The sequence below is a fragment of the Podarcis melisellensis genome (genome assembly GCF_964234715.1).
Source record: "Podarcis melisellensis genome assembly, chromosome: 13".
Taxonomy (NCBI): Eukaryota; Metazoa; Chordata; class Lepidosauria; order Squamata; family Lacertidae; genus Podarcis; species Podarcis melisellensis.
The window spans coordinates 27,197,827-27,221,252 of record NC_138545.1 but is presented as its reverse complement, the minus strand read 5'-3'; the positions used below and the strand labels follow the sequence as shown (position 1 = coordinate 27,221,252).

Genomic DNA, 23,426 nt, shown 5'->3' with positions numbered 1-23,426 from the left:
ACTATAAATATATCAACTGCTTGTTAATTCTTATCTGTGAAGGTACAGAAAGGAGGAGAGGACTCTCCATGCCTGACAGGTAGGGAGAATCACCTTGAAATGCAATCTGAATTGAATTGCTCTCCCATCTCTACACTTAGTCAGGAAGACAAATGGGGAGAAATGGCAACTGCCTTCCCAAATTCACCCAGTTCATCAAAACATTTCTATATCAAACTCCCCTTTTCATTCACTACTCCAACTGGAAAAAGAAAGCTCAGCTCATTTTTGGATAAAGATACTTGTGTTGTGTTTTTGCTTAGCATTGCAGCACTCACATTGCCTTAGGCTGAAATCCTGCACACACTTGCTTGGGAAAGTGCTTTGTTCCAATGATAACAGTGGGGTGAACGTCTGACTAAGCATACTTGGCATTTATTAACTGATTGATTTTAGAAAAACTATACTCCACCCTTCCAAAGCATTTGCATTGCCTGGGGGGGCGGGGTGGGGGGCTTACACCACTTAAAAGCAACAGCAGTAAAAATAGAAGCAGACTTTGCACTGCAAATTCTAAAATGACTGCTACTCAGATAAGAAACCATTAATAATAAAAACACCGGTATTCATGCATGTCACAAAGCCATAGCTTGCAGTAGCCAGGTCTCATCTTCTCAGGAATGTGCAGAGCTGGTGCATGAACCTAGGACAAGAAAAGACCACAGCTGCTTTCTGAGCATCCAGATGCTTAACCACAAGGTGCCATAGTGATAGCAAGAAGCACCACCCTCGTTCTGAATTGTCTTTATAATGATGCTACATGGTGGTACTGCGGGACAGGTTTTAATAGGTAGGACTGTAATATGAGGATTGTAATCGTATTGGAAGCTGCAACAGAGATGGTAAGCAAAATCTGTCCCACATACTATAATCCACTAAATTTTGCTTGAGCTACTCCTATTGCAAAACAGCTTCCTTGTGCTGCTGATATTAGGAGGGTGGGGCTTTTAAAACTTGATGGATGTCTTTATATCAAAATTCATCTTCTTCTGCTTTTATTTTCTAGGGTTGATGTGACCTGCGGTTGATTAAATCAATGTGGAACACAGAGAAGGAAAACCAGACAGTTATCACAGAATTCATCCTCTTGGGATTTGGGGATCTCCCTGAGCTTCAGCCCCATCTTTTTGTACTGTTTCTAGTGATTTACATTGTGACAATAACTGGGAATCTCCTTATCCTTTTGCTAGTTGTGTCTGATCAACACCTCCACACCCCCATGTACTTCTTCCTCGCCAATTTGTCTTGCTTGGAGACCTGCTATAGCTCTATTATCTTGCCCAAAATGTTGGCCAATTTGATAAGTGGCAAGAAGTCCATTTCTCTTGGTGGATGTCTGTCCCAATTTTATTTGTTTGGTTCTTGTGTAGGTATAGAGACATATCTCCTGGCAGCGATGTCCTATGACCGCTACCTGGCGATATGTAAACCTTTGCACTACACTTCTATCATGCATGTAAAGCTCTGTGTTCAGCTCATCTTTGGGGCATGGATCGACTCTTTGCTGGCTACTTGTGTAATATTATATCTGATGGCCCAGTTATCCTTCTGTGGCCCAAATGTCATGGATCATTACTTTTGTGACTTCATCCCACTTGAAAAACTCTCCTGCAGTGACACAAGCATGATTGAACTTGTCACCTTTCTTTCAACCTTCATTTTCACTATCATCCCATTTCTACTGACCCTCACATCCTATGTTTGCATCATCAGCACCATCCTAAAGATACCATCCACCACTGGACGGCAAAAGGCCTTTTTCACTTGCTCCTCTCATCTGACTGTTGTCTGCATTTTTTATGGCACAGTAATCATTGTCTACATGCTGCCAGATACACCAACTCTGAGAGACCTCAATAAAGTCTTCTCCGTCTTCTATACGGTCTTGACTCCTCTTGTCAATCCTTTAATCTACAGTTTAAGAAATAAAGAAGTACATAGAGCCCTAAGAAGAGTCTGCAGCAAGGTGACGCATTTTGCAAGGATGCCAAAAAATGTACTGTCATAACTGGTTTCAATAAATGGATCCCTGTTTTGCCTAACCATTTCTACAGTGTGTGATGCTCTTAACTGTAATATATTTCCTTCAAGAGAATACAGGAGGGATAGGGAACCAATGGTCTTCCAGAGGTTTTTGAACTCCATCGCAAATCCAGTGGTGGATCTTGGGGTCTCAATTTTCAGCAGCTCCCTGTGTGATGCCAAAATTTGGAGCCCCTTCTGCCTCTCACGCAGTGCCCCTGAGGCTCTACACCCAAAACCTTCTCTAGCACATCAGCTCCACCTGAATGGCATGGAGTTGGAGTCCAATAGCTTCTGGAAGGATACAAGTTGCCCACAAAAGGAGTTGTGGAGTCAACAATCAGTAGTACTTTCTTAATCAATATTGTGGAAGTATAAGGTATTGTACTAGAAGCAGTTGGAAAAGTTCGTTGATATGTTGAAATGTTTATATCCCAGGTTTCTGTTCCACAACATGGGATCCACTGGCTAAAAAGCAAAGTTTTGAAAATGTAACTCTGGAATATGTAACTCTGGATTTAAAACAAGCAGAGAATCTCAGGCCCTAGTGCCAAAATGCAGCTGTTCTTGTTTTCAGTCTGCGAACAATATGCAATTGATTACTTCCCTCCCAATTTGCATTGTTGCCTTCACATTAAAAATGAATATTTTGGAAGAACTTAATGATTATATATTCTGCCACAGCAAGAAAAATAACGTCTCAATAGACCCCTGAAATAAATTACTCAAATAAATAAATTGCTCAAATCTCAGTTGCAACCCTTTCAGTTGTTTTCATTTACAATCGAACCCTGTGGATGTTTATGGACATGTACATCATGTTTTGTTCAATGAACCTTATTCATATGGGTGTTTGCATCAAATTGCAGCCATACAGTGCAATCCTAAATACATCTATTCAAAATTAAACCTATGAGGCTTTCTTTCTGGTAAAAGGGATTAGGAGTACAACGTTAGTCAGGATTAACTAGACTAAACCAGGAATCTTCTCTTTTATTTGCTGTGTTGTTTTAATGGAATTGTTTTTCTGCACTGTAATAAGGGATGTTCAGGTTCTAATGTTTGGGCAAGTGGTTTTTATATTTTGTAAACTGCTTGGAAGTCTATTTTGACATTAAGCAGTATACAAATTAATTCATATTCAAGCACAACCCTGTGGATTGAGTATCTAAGAAGTTATCACCATAGAGTTCAGTGAAACTTACAGCTAGGCAAGTATGTGCTGGATTGCAGGTCTATATATTCCTCAGTCCATATATAACTCTATTTAGATACACAATGAATGATGAAGTCTGGACCCAGCCCTTTGAGTATGATATTCCGGCACAAAACATTTTTCTGACAATCCACAAGACCATTGTGAATAAATTCCATCTCTTTTATTTTATTACTTCTATAATTAAGCAATAAAACATCATCAGAATGAATGCTATTCCTTGTTCAGACTGTTGAGGGCAGCCTGTGAGTACCTTAATTAAGAACCTTGGCTTTGCAAGAGTCTAATGGCTTCCCCAAGGCATGAGTCAATATCTAGCTTCCCGGGTCATTGATGTCCTGTTATGTAAGCCTGACTATGCTAATAGCTCACTATAACTCCTAGAATTCAAAACATAGAAAGGCAAACCCTGGCAAACTGCTGAGTTCTTTTTCCTAACCATAGTTAATATCCATTTGTAGAAATAGTCTGTTAAATAAGTTTACATTCTCATATTTTGCTGCTGAATAACAGCAAGGCAACTTGATCATTTGTACATTAAATAAGTGAGTACAGTAATATTTTGCTACCAAATAAGCACCAGACACCAGAGTCACCACTGGAATGAAATGTTTGGACCAGAGCAGGGATAGAGAAGAAAAGCTTCCATCCTACATATGGAAACTGAATGGAACGTACCTAGGAATATAACAGTTTCAGAGGTAAATATTTATCAATCATGCTATTAACCTTTTGTCTCCAAGTACTATATTTATGATATAGTATTTCATTCTTATAAAGGTTTTAAATGGTTTATATACACTGATAGTGGTTGATAAGAAGGGAAAGTTGGGTTTTGTAAAGCTAACCAATCTGATCTCAGTCTGCCTCTTTCTGTAGATCAGTCTCATGTTTTGTGAGAGAAAAGGTAGGTTGTTAGCTTGTAGGCACAGAATATATTAAATGACATATTTTATCACTGGGCCAATTTTTTTTTAGGATCTTTGACACTGCAGGGTCAACCTTTTTTTGGATTTCTCAAAATATGTTCAGGGAAACATATTCTGTGCTATTATTGATTTAAGTTAGTGCATTAACAGCCCATCTTCATTTCATCGTGGACTTCAAGGTGGCATACATGGGGTTCCTTGACATTCCATATCCAGGCACTTACCAGACCAAATCCTGCCTCATCTGCCCTCAGTGCATGCTCTGGGGCAAAAATAACACTGTTGTCAATTTATTAATATTTTGGATTAATTTGATGTACTATAGAACTGAGAAAGCTGATTTCAGCAAACAGCAATGTCAAGGAGCAAAGGATGGTGTGCCTATTAGGTACCAAGCACTGACTAAGCTCAGCTGCCTATTTTCATAATGTCCACTTCCTAGTCTGACGTTGTCCTGTTTGACTCATTGAGATAGTTCTGGAGTGAAAATTGAAGCTTATATGATGTTCCCTCCTGCATTGTTTAACATGCCTCTTAACTATCAGGAGAAATAAGATACACAAAAATCATTTTCACAGTTTCATAAGTTTCATATAAAATACCTGACAGAATTTAATTCTAGTTATAGATTAGAAGCCCTGGTGTGTAAATAGGCAGCTCAATAAGGTGCTCAAGGGCTGAGGTGGTTGAATAAAGGATGCCACTTCAGTCTGCATGTGGAGGAATCACATTGTTTTTTAAATAAATTATTTGAAATAAGAAAAGATGCACATGCATGGAAGACCTTAGCCCATATTACCCCCCATTGTGCTAGATTTCTGCAGGCAAGGAGATTTCATTTATAAGGAAGCATTCAATGTGGTATTTCCCACCTACAATTTTGAAGAGCTGCCTTCATTACTCAGAATTCTACCGCCTCCTTCCCACATAATTCTGCTCCAAATATAGCCATTGAGCACATCTATTTATCTAGCAGTAAAATATAGCAGAGTCCTAAACTACTAGCAGAAAACTAACAGCCAATCAAGGACCACATCTTCATAAAACACCTCCTTGCAAACAGAAAACTAGGATAGTAAAGTCATAATTTATTTTTAAATATAACCTGGGATTTTTATTTTTTATGTTTTTTACAAAATAGGGAACATCTACTACAGTCAGAAGTACTAAATTCCACTCCAACACTTTCAATTCTTCAGCATCTGCAGTTCTACATTTGTGTGATGTCATGGATTTTGCGGTTACACAGGTTTGGAACCACAAATTGGTGGGTGAAGTGGGGTAAAGAGCAGGGGCAAACCAAAAGGTTGGTAAGAATCGTGAGCTCTTTGCCTCTCTTCCTGCTTTTCCTCTGCAAATCATCCCTCACAGTCTCCTGCAACTGTCCACATTAGTCACAAACATCCATGGGAGGGAAAACAGGAATGGGGTGGGTTGCTGAGCTCACTAACATTTTTCAAATTGTATTTCAGAATGAATTTGAGATTCAACAGCAAAAAGCAATGGGAGGAAATCTGTCAACCCCTTCAACATTCATCCTTCTGGGATTTGGCAATGACTTTGAACTGCGAATCCTCCTCTTTGCCTTGTTCCTTGCCATCTATGCTTTATCGCTTGTTGGGAACCTCTTAATTGTTTTACTTGTTGCAGTTGACCAGCATCTTCACAAGCCCATGTATTTCTTCCTCGTGAACTTGTCGGGCTTGGAGACCTGCTACATTTCAACCATCTTGCCCAGGATGCTGGTCAGTTTCCTTACTGGGGATAGGTCCATATCTATTAAGGGTTGCATCACACAATACTATTCCTTTGGTTTCTTGGCATGCACAGAATGTTACCTTCTGGCAATGATGTCTTATGATAGGTATTTGGCAATATGCAAACCTCTGCACTACCCAACTATAATGAGTGGTAGACTCTGCCTCCAGTTAGCATTCACTTCTTGGATGTGTGGCCTGGTGACCAACACTATCATAACTTCTTTTTTGGGTCAACTAACTTTCTGTGGACCCAATGAAATTGATGATTTCTTTTGTGATGTTTATCCTTTAGCAAACCTCTCATGCAGCAATACCCGCCTAGTAAAACTTGCAACTTTTATTTTGGGGTTTATGGGAATAGGGTCCCCTTTTCTCCTAACTTTAGCTTCTTATGTCTGCATTATTTGTACCATCTTGCGAATTAAATCCAGAGCTGCCCAGCAAAAGGCCTTCGCCACTTGCTCTTCCCATCTGATTGTTGTGACACTTTTCTTCCTTTCGTTATTCTTAGTTTATGTGGTTCCAGAAACAGAAAAATTAAAGGAATTACATAAAATCTTCTCTTTCTTCTACACCATCTTTACTCCCATGTTAAATCCTCTCATTTACAGTTTGAGAAATAGAGAGGTCAAGGAAGCTTTGTTCAAATTTGTCAGAATTTTTTTGTGATTGAGTTCCATAACTTCATAGTGGGTTGGATCATGTGAAGTATACAGGAAGATAAAGATTGGTTTTGTCATTGACTGGGTTGCTTGAGGCATTAAGTTTTCACATAGTCATTAAAGTGCATATTTTGAAAAAATGGTACATTTTCAATACATATTACAATACCTCTTTTGTGATGATTTTTTTAAAAAAAATATAGAACTTTACTAATTAATCTGAAAATGGAACAGAAGTGTGGAAACACACACACACACAAACCGTCTAATATGTGCCATAAACAGAGAGATTGGCTCATCCCTTGCCATTGAATAACAATCCTTTGGGCTGGGATTCAAGTCTTTTCAAAATGATACTCAAACTGCCACTGTCACTGGTAATGTAACAAGGCAAAGAATAAAACAAGCAGAAACCTGCAGTGCAGTCCTAACTTCATTTACTCAGAAATAAATCCTATTGAATTCGGTGAGGCTTACTCCTCAGGTAAGAGGAATTAGGATTGCAGCCTTAGTCAGGATAAACTAGCCTAAACTTCTCTTTAATTGCTATTTTGTTTAAATGAAATTGTTCTATTGTGCATTGTAATAAACAATGCTTATATTTTAATGTTCGTGAAACTGGTTTTTATGAAACTGTTTTTAAGAAACTGTTTTATGAAACTGGTTTTTATGAAATTTTATGAAATTATGACATGTTTGTGAAACTGGTTGAAAACTGCTTAGAAGCCTATTTTGGCGTTATGCAGTAAATGAATTAATTCATACGCAAGCACAACCTTGTGGAATGTATATTTAAAAAGTACGTCCTGTAGAGTTCAGTGAAACTTACAGCTAGGCAAGTACAGCATGTGCAGGGTTCCAGGCATTGTCTTGAGCCAATTCCTCAGGTGCATAAATGACTCTATTTGATGAGTCTAAGCATGGTAAAGTCTGAATCTAGCCCCCCGAGACTGATATCCTGACACAAAATATTTTTCTGAAAATCATACCACAACTGGAATACAAGGCCCAGTTCTGGATGCAACAATTTAAAAAGGACATTGACAAGCCGGAACATATGCAGAGGAGGGCAAGCAAGATGATCAGGGTCTGGAAACCAAGTCTTATGAGGAACGGTTGAGGGAGCTGGGTATGTTTAGCACAGAGAAGAGGAGACTGAGAGGAGATATGATAGCCTTCTTCAACTCTCTAAACTCTCTAACCATCTTAACATGGAAGATGGAGCAAGCTTGTTTTTTCTTGCTCTGGAGGGTAGAATTTGAAGCAATGCCTTCAAATTGCAAAAATGAAGAATTCAGCTAAACATCAAAACTTTCTGACAGTAAGAGCCATTAGATGGTAGAACAGACTCTCTCGGGAGGTTGTGGATTCTCGTTCCTCAGAGGTTTTTAAGCAGAGGTTGGATTGTCAACTAGTTGAGATTCCTGCATTGCAGGGAGTTGGACTAGATGACCACTGGGGTCCAAGTCTACAATATGTCCAAACCCTATCTCCTTTATTTTAATGTCTCTATACTTAATAAATAAAACTTCAGTAGAAGTGAGGTGGCATTTCTCATTCAGGATGTTGAGGATAGGCTGTGAGTACCTTCATAGCACTGAAGAGATAGTATTAATTAAGAGCCTTGGCTTTGGAAGAGTCTAATTACTTCCCCAAGGCATGAGTGAGCACATAGCTTTCAGAGTATATAGCGCTTTTCCCTAGCCATAATGAAATATTAATTTGTAGAAACAGTATGTCCTTGATCATTTAGTCATGTTCAGGTAAGGTTACCTGCTGATATTTTGCTGCTGAATAAAAGCATGGCAACTTGATCATTTGTACTTTAAATAAGTGAGCATACTAACAGTTAGCTACTAACTGGAAAGAAGATTCCAGAGCCAACATTAGAATGACATGATTGGAACAGAACAGGGGTAGGGAAGAGAAACTTGCATCCTATTTATGGAGCCCGAATGGAATACATCAGATTTTCCACATGGAAGTATTATCATTTTAGAGGTAAATGTTTATAAATCCATCCTGTTAGTGTTTTCTCTTCATGTACTACATATAAACATGATTTTCCAATTTTATGAGGGTTTTAAATGATTCGTATGCAGTGTATGCCAATTAAGAATACCACTTTCTTGGTAAACTGGATGAAAGGAATTGGCAATTGGGCTTTATAAATCTAACCTATCTGATCTTGGTCTTCTTCCATAGGTCACTCTCAAGCTTTATGAGGAAACTGGTTAATTTTTTGTGATATGCATACCAAAAAGAAAGAGAGAGAGAGAAATGTCATCTTTTTTTTCACTGAGCTGATTTATTTTAGAATATTTGGTATCCTAGAATTAACTTTTTGGAGTTCACAGAATACATTCAGAAAGACAAAATTCTATTATTCACTGAATGTACTATATCTTTATCCCATTTCCCCCCGTCATGTACTTAAAGGCACTCATGTACAAGTGGTTCCCATATGTCCCTCATTCAGACACCTAACCTGCTTAACTTTAGCAAGTGGTCTGCATCATATGCCCTCATATCATGGCTTGAGGCAATCATAAAACTCCTGCCAATTTATTAATATTTTTGATTTCTTAGAAGTACTATAGAACTGAGAAAACTGTCAGAGGTTTCAGAAAACAGTAATGTCAAGGATCCAGCTTAAATCAAAACATTTTAAAAACAAGTTCCTCTGAGAACTCACATGCTATTAAGGTACCAAGCATTGACTAAGCTCAGCTGCCTATTTTCATACACAGCACTCTTCACATAATATGGTGGAAAGTTGTACTGTTTGTCTGAAGTTGTACTCTTTGATTTATTGAGATAATTTGGGAAGGAAAACAAATGTTTACATGAAGCTCTGTCCCTCATTGGAGAATGTGTCCATTAGCGTGTGTGGGAGAGAAAATTGCACAAAAATCATTTTCACAGTTTCACAACAGTCTGGGTATATGTGTGTGTGCATGTGTGCATGTACACACATTTTATAATCAGGAACAAGTGCCTGGCACCATTGAACACTTTTTACTAGGTATGGACTAGAAGCCCTGATGTGTGCAGCTCAATAAGGTGGTCAGATGCTGAGGTGGTAGGTTCAAGGACGCTACTTGAGCCTTCAGGTGAGGGAATTACATTTTTTGAATACTTAAAAAAAATTGCAAACAAAAGAAGCAGTACAAGTATTGCAGGACTTGGCTATAATAGTCTTTGTTAATGCAGTAGAGTTGTAAGCAGGTAGAAGAGAACTAGCTGCTAGTCAGGGACCACTTTATTAAAAAAAAATGAATTGAAAGTAGAAAACTAGAATAGTACTGAGCTTTTTTCATATGTGCAAGCTGGAAATTTTACAAAACTAGGAACACCCACTCTTCCACTTCAGAATTCTAGCAAGATATTCTTGGAATTGTGTAGTTACACAGGTCTGGGACCACATCTTGGAGGGTGGGGTAAGCAGCATTGGAAACCAAGAAATCAGAAAGGGTTAATCACTCTTCCTCTTTCCTTCTGCTTCTATTCTGCAAATCATCCCTCTCCAATTCCCCTTTCAGGGGAGCAGCAACACTCAGGTGTTTCTGAAAAAAATACAAACAAAAAATTTACTTCTGCCCTCAGTTAATTAGCCAGATCCTTGGCTTGAGTTTTGATAGGTGCTGTGTGTTTCCATGTATAAGGAGCCTGTGTTTAAAAACAAACGGGGACAAGCTTAAATTTGTGGTCTTCACTGTTCTCAAGATTCGCCTTGATTTTGTATCTGTGCATTATTTGCAAATTTCAATCTGTTTGTGAATTGCTCTGTGCCTCCTACATTTTGATCTGTGTTGAAGCTTCTAAGATGCATTGTAAAATAAGATGCTCTGCCTTCCCTATTCACTGCAAAGGTGAATCTGAAAAACAGCCCTAACCTTTCCCCCCTTCGGTCAACCTGAATGAATGTTAAAGGTGCAGAAGTCCCATCAAAATGAATTTAAGTTACCCAAACTTCAGGCAAATAGGTCCAAGAGCTATTTGTGGAGTAAAAAGGAATAATCTTCCTCCATATTTCTTTATTGGATGTACATGTTGGGAGATGGTTGTCCTATGTTCTTACTTTTCTTAAGTTGGTTAAGAGTGGTTATTTATACTTGTTCTTACATTTTTAAAATTCCACAGCTTCATATTGGCCTCTTCAGTGCTTGTTTGTGCCCTTCAACAGAGCTTTCAAGCCTGAGGTCATAATATGAGCCTATATAGAATTCTGCCTGTGGGGTTCTTGAGTGTTATTGCTAAAGCAGAGCAGTGTAGGATTTTTTAATTTTTTAAAAAAACTTACATGAAGTTTTCAACTTATCAAACAAATCCTCAACTACTGTGATGAAAGAAAAATATAATAAAATACAGAGCTCCTTAGTGTCCCAGTTGGGACAGTATCATTTGTTGCAGTGCCCAGGGGTCTAAAGAAACATAGAGAACTAGGAAAAGATAGAGCTCTGTAGAACTGAAAAGTACAGCAACAACAGAACAACAGGAGGATCTGATCCAACACAAGATTTATGAATAGCACAGTGCAGGAGCACCAGCTATAGGGGGCTGTGGATGCTCAGCACCCACACTGCAGGGCCCCATGCAGCTTATGAGGTCTCGAAGATGGTGTCTGAGGCCTTCTGAGACCTCAGAGATGCTTTCCGAGGTCTCCAAGATCTCGGAACCTGACTTTCAGTACCACCAGAAGTCAGCTTCCGAGGCTGGGTGTGTGTGTGCATTCATAACATCATGACGTCACGTAAAAATGTGACATCATGACATCATGCGCACTGGGCACCCATAACCTGGGTCAGCTCCCCTGTCACACTGTGAACTGCATGGGGTTAAAGACCCCTGCATCACCCTGATCTGCCTCACTATTCAGACCCTGCAGAAAGCCAGGTCATATCCCTAATTTAAGTACATGAGCCTCACTTATTGGTGACATAGAAAGCTGCCTTATATGAGGTCAGCCACAGTCAGTCTATCTAGCTTCGTATCCTTTATACGGACTGGCTGTGGCTTTCCACGGATCCAGACAAGGTTCTCTTCCAGTTCTATCTGGAGCTGAAAACCAAGACGTTCTACTACTGAGATATGGCCCTTATTTCCAATAATGTATAATTATTAAGTAGTATAGAATGCAGAGGCCCAGGAAGGATGTCCCATGTGACTTTCAAAATCAATCAGAGGAAAAATAATAATGAGATGGATTTCCAAGCTCAGTAATGTTTTTAAAATTGTATTTCAGAATGATGCTGAGATTCACCACCAAACAGAAATGAAGAAAAATCTGTCAAGCCCTGCAACATTCACCCTTCTGGGATTTGGCAATCTCCTCGGATTGAGAATAATTCTCTTTGTATTGTTTTTTGCCATCTATGCTTTGTCTGTTGTTGGGAACCTCCTAATTTTTTTACTGGTTGCAGTTGACCAGCATCTTCATACTCCCATGTATTTCTTCCTCATGAACTTGTCAGGGTTGGAGACTTGCTACATTTCAACCATCCTGCCCAGGATGCTGGTCAGTTTCCTTACTGGGGATAGGTCCATATCCATTAAGGGGTGCATCACACAATTCTATTTCTTTGGTTTCTGTTTAGCCACAGAATGTTATCTTTTGGCAATGATGTCTTTTGATCGGTATTTGGCAATATGCAAACCTCTGCACTACACATCCATTATGAATGGTAAACTCTGCCTCCAATTAGCATTCACTTCTTGGATGTGTGGCCTGGTGACCAACACTATCATAACTTCTTTTTTAGTACAACTAACGTTCTGTGGACCCAATGAAATTGATGATTTCTTTTGTGATGTATATCCATTAGCAAACCTCTCATGCAGCAATACTCACCTAGTAAAACTTGCAACTTCTATTCTCGGGTATATGGCAATAGGTTTCCCTTTTCTACTGACTTTGGCTTCCTATGTTCGTATTATTCTCAACGTCTTGCGAATTAAATCCAAAGCTTCCCAGCAGAAGGCCTTTGCCACTTGCTCTTCCCATCTGATTGTTGTGACACTTTTCTATGGCTCATTATTCTTAGTCTATGTAGTCCCTGAAACAGAAACCTTAAAGGAACTTCATAAAATCTTCTCTTTCTTCTACGCCATTTTGACTCCCATGTTGAACCCCCTCATATACAGTTTGAGAAACAGAGAGGTGAAGGAAGCTCTGTTTAAATCTGTCATAAAATTCAGAAAGATGGTTTCATAATTTCATGGTGTCACATAAAGTGCTGTGATTAAGTTTTGAGAATGATTTTGTCATCAACTGCTTGTTGCATTCAATCTTCTTATTTTCCTCAATGAAAAAACTTGATCCAAACTTCTCAGACTAATGTTCTTTTTTGCATTAAGTATTCATTGGGTGTTGTACTGCTCTAGTTGTTGCGATGCAGTTCTCAGCAGTTAAAAGATTAAAGTACCTCAATGAAAGTGGATATTCAGGAAACAATATATATATTTTTATGTCTGTTTTATTCTTCCTTTTTTTTAATTGATACACCCCCCCCCCAAAAAAAAACAAGACAAGAAATAAAACCAAACCATGATATGGACAATATGGACAATATGGACAATATTAATTACAAATCAAAAAAACAAAAAGTGGTCCTTGGACTATAGACCCAACCTCCTGTCCATTATCTATTATTTGTTGCCCATACACGTTTTTGTCTTAAATTGACTAATTAACTAATTATTGATTTATCTAAGGTTTCAATCTTTCTTAAATCTACTACTAAGGTTATTCAAACACTGCAACAGAGTTTAAACTACTGTAATTGTTCTTCAAAAAAACTTTAAAGAATTCCCATTTTGAGATGAATTCCTGTTTTGGTTTGTTCTTTATTTTTTCTGATAAACTAACTCCGCATAATCTGTTAACTTTTGGATCCGTTCATGAATAGAAGGGATTTCATCACTCTTCCACTTTGTAGCGATAAGAATTTTTGCTGCCACTGTAGCATCTAAAAATATACTCTTCATTTTTTGAGGGATATCTAAATCTGTGATCCCCAGGAGGTAAGCTTCTGGTTTTCTCTTAAAGGAAGTCTTTATTATTATTTTTATTTCTAGTTGTGATGCAGTTCTCAGCAGTTAAAAGATTAAAGTACATCAATGAAAGCAGATGTTCAGGAAACAATATATTTTCAATATTTATTTAAATAACTGTTGTGTCATGATTTTTTAAAGAAACATCTTTCAAAGTAATGTGAAAATGGAATGGAAGTATGGATGAAAAAACATGCAAAAGTGTAAAACTTCCCATAAACAGACTTGCCTATCTCTCATCACTGAGAAATGATTTTGGCCTGGGATCCATTTTCTTTAAGATGATACTCAAAATGCCAATGGCACTGATAACGTTAACAACAAGAAGAATAAGCAAGCAGAAACCTGCAAGGATTTTTTTTTAAAAAAATATCTGTGTCACCTAACAAGAATGTTCTTTTCAAGGCTCCATTAAGTTTGGGAGTTGCATTGGGCGTCAATTTTGCAGGATTCTTGTGGAGGCATAGCAAGGTCAGGTGGTACCCAGTGCGAATTTTTTTTTGTCACCCCCCCATATTGACGGCTCAGAGTAGGCTTGGGAGTTGCGGGCATGCGGTGCGCTGAATGTCACCCCCTGGGTGCACCGCCCCCCCACGACTCCCAAGCCTACCCCGAACTGTCAAAATGAAGGCAAAGCAGTGCAGCTACCCCCTTCCCCCAATGGCTCGGGGAAGGCTTGGGATTTGGCAGCAGGCGGCATGCTGGATGCCACCCCCCTCAGTTAATTAGAGTTTAATTTGGACTAATGTACATGCATGTGCTAGGATGCGGGTAGTGCTGTGGGTTAAACCACAGAGCCTAGGACTTGCCGATAGGAAGGTCAGCGGTTCAAATCCCCATGATGGGGTGAGCTCCCGTTGCTCGGTCCCAGCTCCTGCTAATTTGGACTAATGTACATGCATGTGCTAGGATGCGGGTAGTGCTGTGGGTTAAACCACAGAGCCTAGGACTTGCCGATAGGAAGGTTGGCGGTTCAAATCCCCATGACGGGGTGAGCTCCCGTTGCTCGGTCCCAGCTCCTGCTAACCTAGCAGTTCTGTTTTTCCTCAGGACATCTCTATTTTAACCAGAGAAACATTGGAGGGTATGGAGTTATGCAACCCCTGAACCATCTGAAGACAGCCGTTTCTAGGGAAGTGTTTCAAAACTGCTGCAAATACAGAACAAACATTACGTGGCACTTGTAAAAATGCCAGATCTGCAGACCTAGAGATTGTTGCTCAAGTTTACTCAAGTGAGATCTTATGTGAAGATTCTGAAATATAGGTGGGGCTGTTTTCATTCTTCTCATTGCCAGCTCATAATTTTGAATCGGATCCAAGTCCTGATGAATTCCTATTATTATCTCATCTTTCCAAAGTTTGAAGTTACCTGAAGTTACCTTACATTTATTTATTTATTTATTTATTTTTTCATAAAGTTTATCTACTGTTTGATTGTAGAAGACACCTCAAAGTACTTTCCAAAAGTGGTTTAAGTTAGTCCTAAATTAGATATTTCATCGTCTATTAACAAGGCTACAGGAAATGTCTTTGAGATCAGCACCTAGCTACTCTTCTACACTTTAAAGTAAACTCTTTTGAAAAGCAATGATAAAACACAATATTAAAAGTAGTTTAAAACATCCAACAACCACAGAAATAAGGTGGGTCCCAAAAATATTCATCTCAAGTATCAAAAAGCCAGGCTACACAGGTGTGTGCATATATCTATATGGTTATATATTTTGCTTCTAGGCATCCACAATAAATTTTATATGTTTATATCAACATAAAGCTCCTCCATGGGGTATTTTACTTATCTGCAGCTATTTTATCTTACTATTTGGCATCCCCATCTGCTAGTAAAGACCTTGTGCAGTGTAGAATTATTTCATTTTTTATTCAGCTTTTTTCATATTTACATGTGTGCATGGGGATATACTGGGCATGCAGTCCATTGTGGTGGGGGGAGGGTTATGATCAGAAAAAAAATATCCCTCTTCCCACTCTGGCTGGAACATCTAAGAAAATGATTCCTTTGTTGCAAGAGTCTAGCCATGTGGGAAAGTTATTTTAGTTTTCACTGTGCCAGGAAGGGAACAGATACTTGGAAGTGAGTGAATTTTCCTGTTTGAGAACTTTGTTTCTATAATATCATTGATCTCTGATTGTGTTGGCAATACTATAACAACAATGCAAAATGTTTAGATGCATGCTATACCTTTCACAATTCTTAGCATTTTCCTTTCAGTTAATGCACTGGTCAAGCCTCACACTATGGCATTTGAATACAAATAATCATCATCAAACCTTTTTTTGGCATCACATACAAACATTCAAAACAAATCAATACAGAATTACCACTTCCCCAGCGGCACAAAACATTTGCTAAAAGAAAGGAGGCAGAGCCCATAACTGTGGGAAAAAAATCCATCCTTTGGGGAAATTATTCTCACTCACTAAAAGTAAGAATGAAACTTTCCTCCCCACCCCCACCCACAGTATGTGTTTTTAATAATTCAAAATCATTCACAATTGATTTGCTATACAATAAAAGCTAACCAAAGAGTTAAGCTAAAAAAACACACCAAAAACCTGGGGAAGGGGGAGTGATGCAGGGAGGGGTAGAAACATTGAGTTCCAAACTACAGAGTCACACTTTATGTCATTTTGAAAAGTTTGTTCTTATCAGGGGACTGAACCTGGAAGTCTGCCATCAATTTCATGAATCCAGCACTTCTTTAATATGTGATATTTTGAATCTTAAAAGAACAAGATAGGCATCGGATTTGGCATGACTTTGCAGAGCCCTAGCTCCCCAAACCATAAGCACTAAAAGATGCCAGGTGGGACAGATTTCTGAACTAGAATGCCACCTAATCCACATGATTCTTACTGTTATTCTTGCTCTCAAACCTGGTCAGTATTATAAGTACCTCAAAACCCCCAAAACCGCCAGCTGAGATTGCAACAGGGTCCTTGAGGTTAAAGGTTCCCTTCTTTCCCACTCCTCCCCTTCTACCAATAGTGAAAATGTGGGTTTCCTTAGTTCTGCAGTTATTAATAATAGAAAGCCAAATGCGTGCAAGACTGCTTAGTTCTCCTCCCCCAGTCATTGTGAATATCCATCTGTAGAAACAGTTTCCACCAGAACACTTACTGTTTAGCTAAGTGTACATAGTGATATTTTGCTGCTGAATTGAAGTTATCCTCCTTGATCAGTTTCAGTTTAAATAAGTCGGCACGGTGGTGTTTTGCTATTGAATGGAAGCAAAACCCTTTAATTAATCGTACTTTGAATCTTTTGCTACTGAATGGAAGCAAGACAAGACGCCATAATCTAAAACAGGCGGAGAGAGAAGGCACTGAAGAAACCCTTATTTTACAGATGGAATCCAGATGGAACACATCAGAGATTCCACCTGGAAATATAATCATTTTAGAGGTAAATATTCATGTTATCTATCATAGTAGCTTTTCATCCCCATCTGCTATATTTGGGGCAGGGTATTTCATTTTTATTTCATGTGAGTTTTAAATGTTTCATATGCACACAAATGAACTCTGCCGCTTTCTTAGTAAACCTTGACACTGGCTGGTTGGAAGTGAAAGGTCTGCTCTGCAAATGGGATCTCATCTGTTTCCAGACAGATAAGATCTATGATGTTCACAGGATCTGTCCTGTCTTCATTTGGAACATCAATCTAATGGTTTATGAGGAAGGTTTAGATTTGGCAAGAATGCATACAATACACGTACTGACATCTTAATTTTACAATGTTCAGAATTCTGGGAGCAAATTTTTGGATTTTGCAAGCTGTTCAGAGAGAAAAGGTATTCTTTATTACATTTTACATCCCACCCTTCTTCCACCATTTAACCCAAGGCAGAAGGGCTCCCATGCAGGCACAGTCAAACACAGATCTGCTTAGCTTCACCATCTACCCTCAGACCATGTCCTGGGACAACAATAAATGTATCAGTGTTTTGGATTTCTCAGAAGCACAGCAGAACTGAGAAATCTCAGAGGGGTTTCAGAAATCAAGGAGCCACTTTAACTCCAACTATTCTGGATTATAATATCTATATATATAACTGGGATTAAAAAGCCAAACATTTAACTTGTTTGAGACCATCTGAAAACTTGTAATGTCTGCCAAACATTGATTAAGTACAGCTGCTTATATTAATCCACAGTTTAATTTATAAAGCAAGGTGGAAACAGTGTTCTGTAGAACTAGGCAATACTCACGCCATGCATTTAAATCACTCTTATGCTACTTAAATGGTCATGACTTCCGTATGCATCCTGGGTACTGTAGTTTGTTAAATGTGCTGAGTTTTTAGGAGATGCCACCCCCCTGACAGAGCTACAATTTCAGAGTGGTTTAAAAGTAAACCCCTCTTCCCACAGAATTCCTGGAACTGTAGTTCTGTGAGGGGAATATAGATCTCCAAGCAATTCTCAGCACACTTAACAAACTACAGTTCCCAGGATTATTTATGGGGAAGTCCTCAGTGTAATAGTGCTTTAAATGTATTGTGTGGATGTGGCCTCAGTGATATCGTTCTGAAGGAAAAGGCAATCAGCATTTGAAACCTACTCCCTTAACTGTAAAATATGTCTGTTATCTGATGCAAAAGGACCAATTTACACAACAAATTGGATATGCCTCTGTTAAATTCAGAGAATGTGAATGAATGTGTTGCACAGCCAACTATAATCTAGTATGTTTTGGGTTTTTTTTAATAAAAATATGCACGAATAGCCTCCCTCTCTAGAGTCAGCAGGCATGATTTATGTGTCCAAGGTATTTTTTAGTTTACAAACATAGCAACTATAATAGTGGGTTATAACCTCAAAATTGCATAGAGAAAAAGAAATTTCATTTGATAATTATCAAAGGATTGAGAATTTTATTGTAATTCTTATGGGTGGGGTGCTTTTTCTTTTTATCTTCTTATTTGTTTTTGAGGTGGCCAAGAGGTGTCTGAGAATGTCCTTTTTTTCTTTCTATAAATCACCTACTGTATCTCTTGGCCTGCATTTTGCAAACTTTGAGGGTGGCTGCAATTACAGGAAATCTTAGCCAAGAGTATTCTAGGGTTTTGAGGAAGTGCCGGCTGAAAAGGCTGCAGACATCCAATAAGTGACTGTAGAATGGAAGAGGACATTCACTCACACACAGTGGTGGCTGTTGCCAAGTGAGACCAGTAGGGCACAAAGCAGAGAGTAGGTGCAGACAGAGCCAGCAACTGAGAGCGCCAGTTTATTCTAGTTATGTTCCAATTCACCTTCCTGCTGTTACAAAGACAACACTACATGGACTAAGTAGGAAGTAAGCTGGGAGGAGTGTTGCTGGCCACTGCCTAGGGCAGACTAAGGTTCTTAGACTAAGGGCAATGACCCTTTAGCCCTAATAAACCAGCCTCCACTCATCATGCACCCTGCATCCACCTTGTAAGTAAATGTGAACTGTTAAAATGAAATACAGAAGAATTTCTCAAGCATCTGGAGAAAGAAGAAAGAAATCAAACATACAACCTCTTTTGACTTGACAAAGGCTATCTAGGAATTTGGGGGCAGGATTCAGCACAGCATAATTTCTAAAATGATAATGTTTCCCCATCTATTGAAATATAATAAAAACAATAGCAGCAGCAGCAGTAACAACAATAACTTATTATTTATACCCCGCACATCTGGCTGGGTTTCACTCTGGGTGGCTTCCAACAAAATATTAAAATACAGTGGTCTGTTAAACATTAAAAACTTCCCTAAACAGGGCTGCCTTCAGATGTCTTCTGAAAGTCTGGTAGTTGTTGCTCTCTTTGACATCTGGTGGAAGGGCGTTCCACAGGACGGGTGCCACTGCTGAGAAGGCCCTCTGCCTGGTTCCCTGTAACTTGGTTTCTCACAGTGAAGGAACCGCCAGAAGGCCCTCGGAGCTGGACCTCAGTGTCCGGGCAGAACAATGACGGGGACGAGATTCAGGATAGGCAGAAAAAAGTACTTAGTCATACAACATAAATTTAATGTAAGGAGTTCAGTGTCTTGAGTTAACATGGTGATGGCCATTAGATGAAATGGCTTTAAAATGGAATTTGACATGGAGAATTTTCTATTTATCAGTGACTACTAGTCATGACAATTAGGAGAATGTATGAAGCAATGTATATCATGAATGTTAGTTCTGCCTGGGAGTCACAAGTGAAAAAAGTGCAGCTGTGCTCATGAGCTACTTGTGGAATTCTCCTAGGTTATCTGGCAGGACACTGTGAAAATAGGATGCTGGACTAGATGGGTCTTTGGCCTGGTCCAGCAAGGATCCTCATATATTCTTGTCCTCATGGCTTCAAGAGGAAGTAGGCCACTGACAGTCAGCTGCTGGAGAGCAACAACAGGAGATGACTATTGCTCCTATGTCTTGCTTAACAGCTTCCCAATGGTTGACAGCTGGTGAATCTTGGGTACTGGACTAAGGTTGCAGCCCTATGCCTACTTGCCTGGAAATAAGCTCTGTTGAATACAGTGAGACTGACCTCGGAGCAGATATGTTTGGGTTGGGATTGTTCATCAAGCTTAGGTCTTATGAAGCAGGGCTCTTATTTTGTCCTTATGCTATATCATCATCATCATCGTCATCAACATCATCATCATCTTTTTTCTGATCCAATCTTGTCCTGCATTATCTACCTCCTGTTACTTCCATTCATCACTGTATTTCATTTGTTGCAAATTGTCAGACTGGGGGAAGGACTGAGACATGGGTGAAATGTATACAGCACTGCACATTATTAATGCTGCATAAATGTGTAGTAGTAGCAATGATAAAAGTGATGCTAGTGGGAGGCTTCTTTCCTCTCCCCATAAAAAAATTCTTTGTACAGAGGGAACTAGCATATTTATGAGAAGGCTTCCTATCATGGTGTTATACAACTACGTGTAAAGGAGGGTTGAGTTTTAAAAACAAGAACAAACAAATGTGTCAGAGCATTCAAAACATACAAAACTCAATTTCCATTACTAAGTGGAACAGTACTGATAGGACCATACTGGGTGGCTGGCTATGTGACTGTCAATGGGAGGGGAAAGCACTAAGCTAACACTAATCAAATTGCATTTCAGAATGACTTTGAGATTCATCTGCAAACAGCATTGGGAGGAAACCAGTCAAGCCCTACAACATTCGTCCTTCTGGGATTTGGCAATTTCCTTGGATTGCGAATTCTCCTCTCCCTATTATTCCTTGCAATCTATGCTTTGTCTCTTGTTGGAAACCTCCTAATTGTTTTACTGGTTGCAGTTGACCAGCATCTTCATACTCCCATGTACTTCTTCCTCATGAACTTGTCCTGTTTGGAGACTTGCTACATTTCAACCATCGTACCCAGAATGCTGGCTAGTTTCCTTACTGGGGATAGGTCCATATCCATTAAGGGGTGCATCACACAATACTATTTCTTTGGTTTCTGTGCAGCCACAGAATGCTATCTTTTGGCCATGATGTCTTATGATCGGTATTTGGCAATATGCAAACCTCTGCACTATTCAACCATTATGAATGGTAGACTCTGCCTCCAGTTAGCATTCACGTCTTGGATGTGTGGCCTAGTGACCAATACTATAATTACTTCTTTTATGTTGGAGCTCACATTCTGTGGACCCAATGAAATTGATCATTTCTTTTGTGACATATATCCAGTGGCAAACCTCTCATGCAGCAATACACACCAAGTAAAACTTGTAACATTTATTCTAGGGCTTATGGGAACAGGTCCTCCTTTTCTACTAACTATAACCTCCTACATCTGCATTCTTCTCACTGTCCTGCGAATTAAATCCAAAGCTGCTCAGCAGAAAGCCTTTGCCACCTGCTCTTCCCATCTGATTGTTGTGACACTTTTCTATGGGTCAATATTCCTTGTCTATATAGTTCCTGAATCAGTAACACCGAGTGAACTACACAAAACCTTCTCCATTTTCTACACCGTCCTAACACCCACCCTTAACCCGCTGATATACAGTTTGAGAAACAGAGAAGTGAAGGAAGTGCTTTTCAAAACTGTCAGAAGATTCAGCAACAGGGTTTCATAGGTTCACAATGTTTTGATAGTAAGATTAGCAGACCTACCAAATGTCCCTATTTTCCAGGTACAGTCCCAATTTACAGAAGCCTTTCTGGTTTCTGATTTGATCCTGGAATATCCCATTTCCCCTTAGGATGTCCCTGTTTTCATCATCTGTGGGTTAAACCACAGAGCCTAGGACTTGCCGGTCAGAAGGTCGGCGGTTCGAATCCCCGCAACGGGGTGAGCTCCCGTAGCTTGGTCCCTGCTCCTGCCAACTGAGCAGTTCGAAAGCACGTCAAAGTGCAAGTAGATAAATAGGTACCACTTCAGCGGGAAGGTAAACAGCGTTTCCGTGCGCTGCTCTGGTTTGCCAGAAGCGGCTTAGTCATGCTGGCCACATAACCCGGAAGCTGTACGCCGGCTCACTTGGCCAATAAAGCGAGATGAGCACCGCAGCCCCAAGGTCGGCCACGGCTGGACCTAGTGGTCCATGGTCCCTTTACCTTTACATGCACGTGCTAGAAGAGATGAGATCATAAACTGTGGAATTGAACCAACTGCAAGGTCGTTAAGATTGGAAATTGAGAGACTTCGTTTGGTGCAAAAGACAGGGGGGGGGCGAGGGGAGCCTATGGCTTCTTTACATAAAGTTTTCTTTTCTATATTTATAATTCAGTAACCCTCCTTTGAATGCTAGTTCAAATTATGTATGTACAGGTGAGGAGACATGAAAGTGGATTGCAGATATGGAATATAACATTGAATGGAACTGTGTGTGTAAAGAAAAAGGAAAAAGGAAGGGAAGCTCTATTTTGCAAAAGGTTTATGCTGGAAACTTAGAGCTGATTCTTCCCTATCATTTATTATTTGCGGACTGAATTGAATGATGCTAAAAGTACTTGGAATTTAATTTAATTGGAAGTACAACTGCACATTTATCTCTGGCCAAACAGAGGGATGAAAGGAATCTGCAAGCTTGCCAAGGAACTGATAAGGTTCATTACTGAGTTATTTGTAGTTTGACCGACCACTCTCCTTCCCAGGCTGAGAGGGAAAATGGTGAAGACAGGTTATGTATTGGGACAGTGTGAATTTTGCAGCTGCTGTTAAAGTTGCAAAACAGTGAACCATGGGACGGAGCAATGGAGAATTTCTGAAACAACAATGGGATATTAGCTCCACCCAAGGCATGATAGAGAACAGCAACAACCAGGAAAAGACAGACATAATATTTTACAAGGACAGGAAGAAACATCATGGAAGAAAGATTGCCACACACAGGAAGAACAAGGATACAGTTTGAATGCCTCACTTGTAGATTTATATATTATTTAATGTGTCAATAAGAATGGAAGTTGTTAATATTGCAGTTGTTGTATAAGGGATTGTTATTTTGACGGGAGTGTAACTGAAATTAATAAGATTCTGGAATGCAGAAATAAAATAAATCATCCACCCATCAATTCTAGCATGTGGGGGGGGGGACACTTAAATTATATAATTTGGTATTTGAATGATTGGTATTACTAATTGTATTATAATTTGGCATTGTTATAATGAGGTTATTATTAGAATGTAATTGAAAACTAATACAAATTATTCCCACCCCCAAAAAACACATTTTTGTGTTTCTGCAATCTCCCTTAAGTCTGCTATTACCTCCCTCTTGTGTGTGAAAGTTGCCATTTTAA

General features: G+C 39.3%; 2 protein-coding genes across 2 annotated transcripts; both read left to right on the top strand.

Moving 5' to 3' along the window:
- Positions 1–789: 789 nt before the first annotated feature.
- On the top strand, positions 790–23,291 carry LOC309354856 (uncharacterized protein). Its single transcript, XM_081885120.1, has 4 exons — positions 790–881; positions 1,046–2,005; positions 16,868–17,107; positions 20,792–23,291. The coding sequence occupies exons 2-4, from the start codon at positions 1,076–1,078 to the stop codon at positions 21,758–21,760; spliced, it is 2,139 nt and encodes a 712-aa protein (XP_081741246.1). The 5' UTR covers positions 790–881; positions 1,046–1,075; the 3' UTR covers positions 21,761–23,291.
- On the top strand, positions 3,685–12,842 carry LOC309355464 (olfactory receptor 10A7-like; the record flags this gene model as incomplete). Its single annotated transcript, XM_081886365.1, has 4 exons — positions 3,685–3,978; positions 5,348–5,455; positions 5,679–5,951; positions 11,874–12,842. The coding sequence occupies exons 1-4, from the start codon at positions 3,934–3,936 to the stop codon at positions 12,840–12,842; spliced, it is 1,395 nt and encodes a 464-aa protein (XP_081742491.1). The 5' UTR covers positions 3,685–3,933.
- Positions 23,292–23,426: the final 135 nt, after the last annotated feature.

Coding starts and splice junctions, on each gene's coding strand:
- LOC309354856 (XM_081885120.1), top strand. CDS start 1,076: ATGTGGAACACAGAGAAGGAAAACCAGACAGTTATCACAGAATTCATC. Junction 2,006..16,867: donor TAAGAAGAGTCTGCAGCAAG/GTGACGCATTTT, acceptor GCTGAATTGAAG/TTATCCTCCTTGATCAGTTT. Junction 17,108..20,791: donor GAAATATAATCATTTTAGAG/GTAAATATTCAT, acceptor ATTGCATTTCAG/AATGACTTTGAGATTCATCT.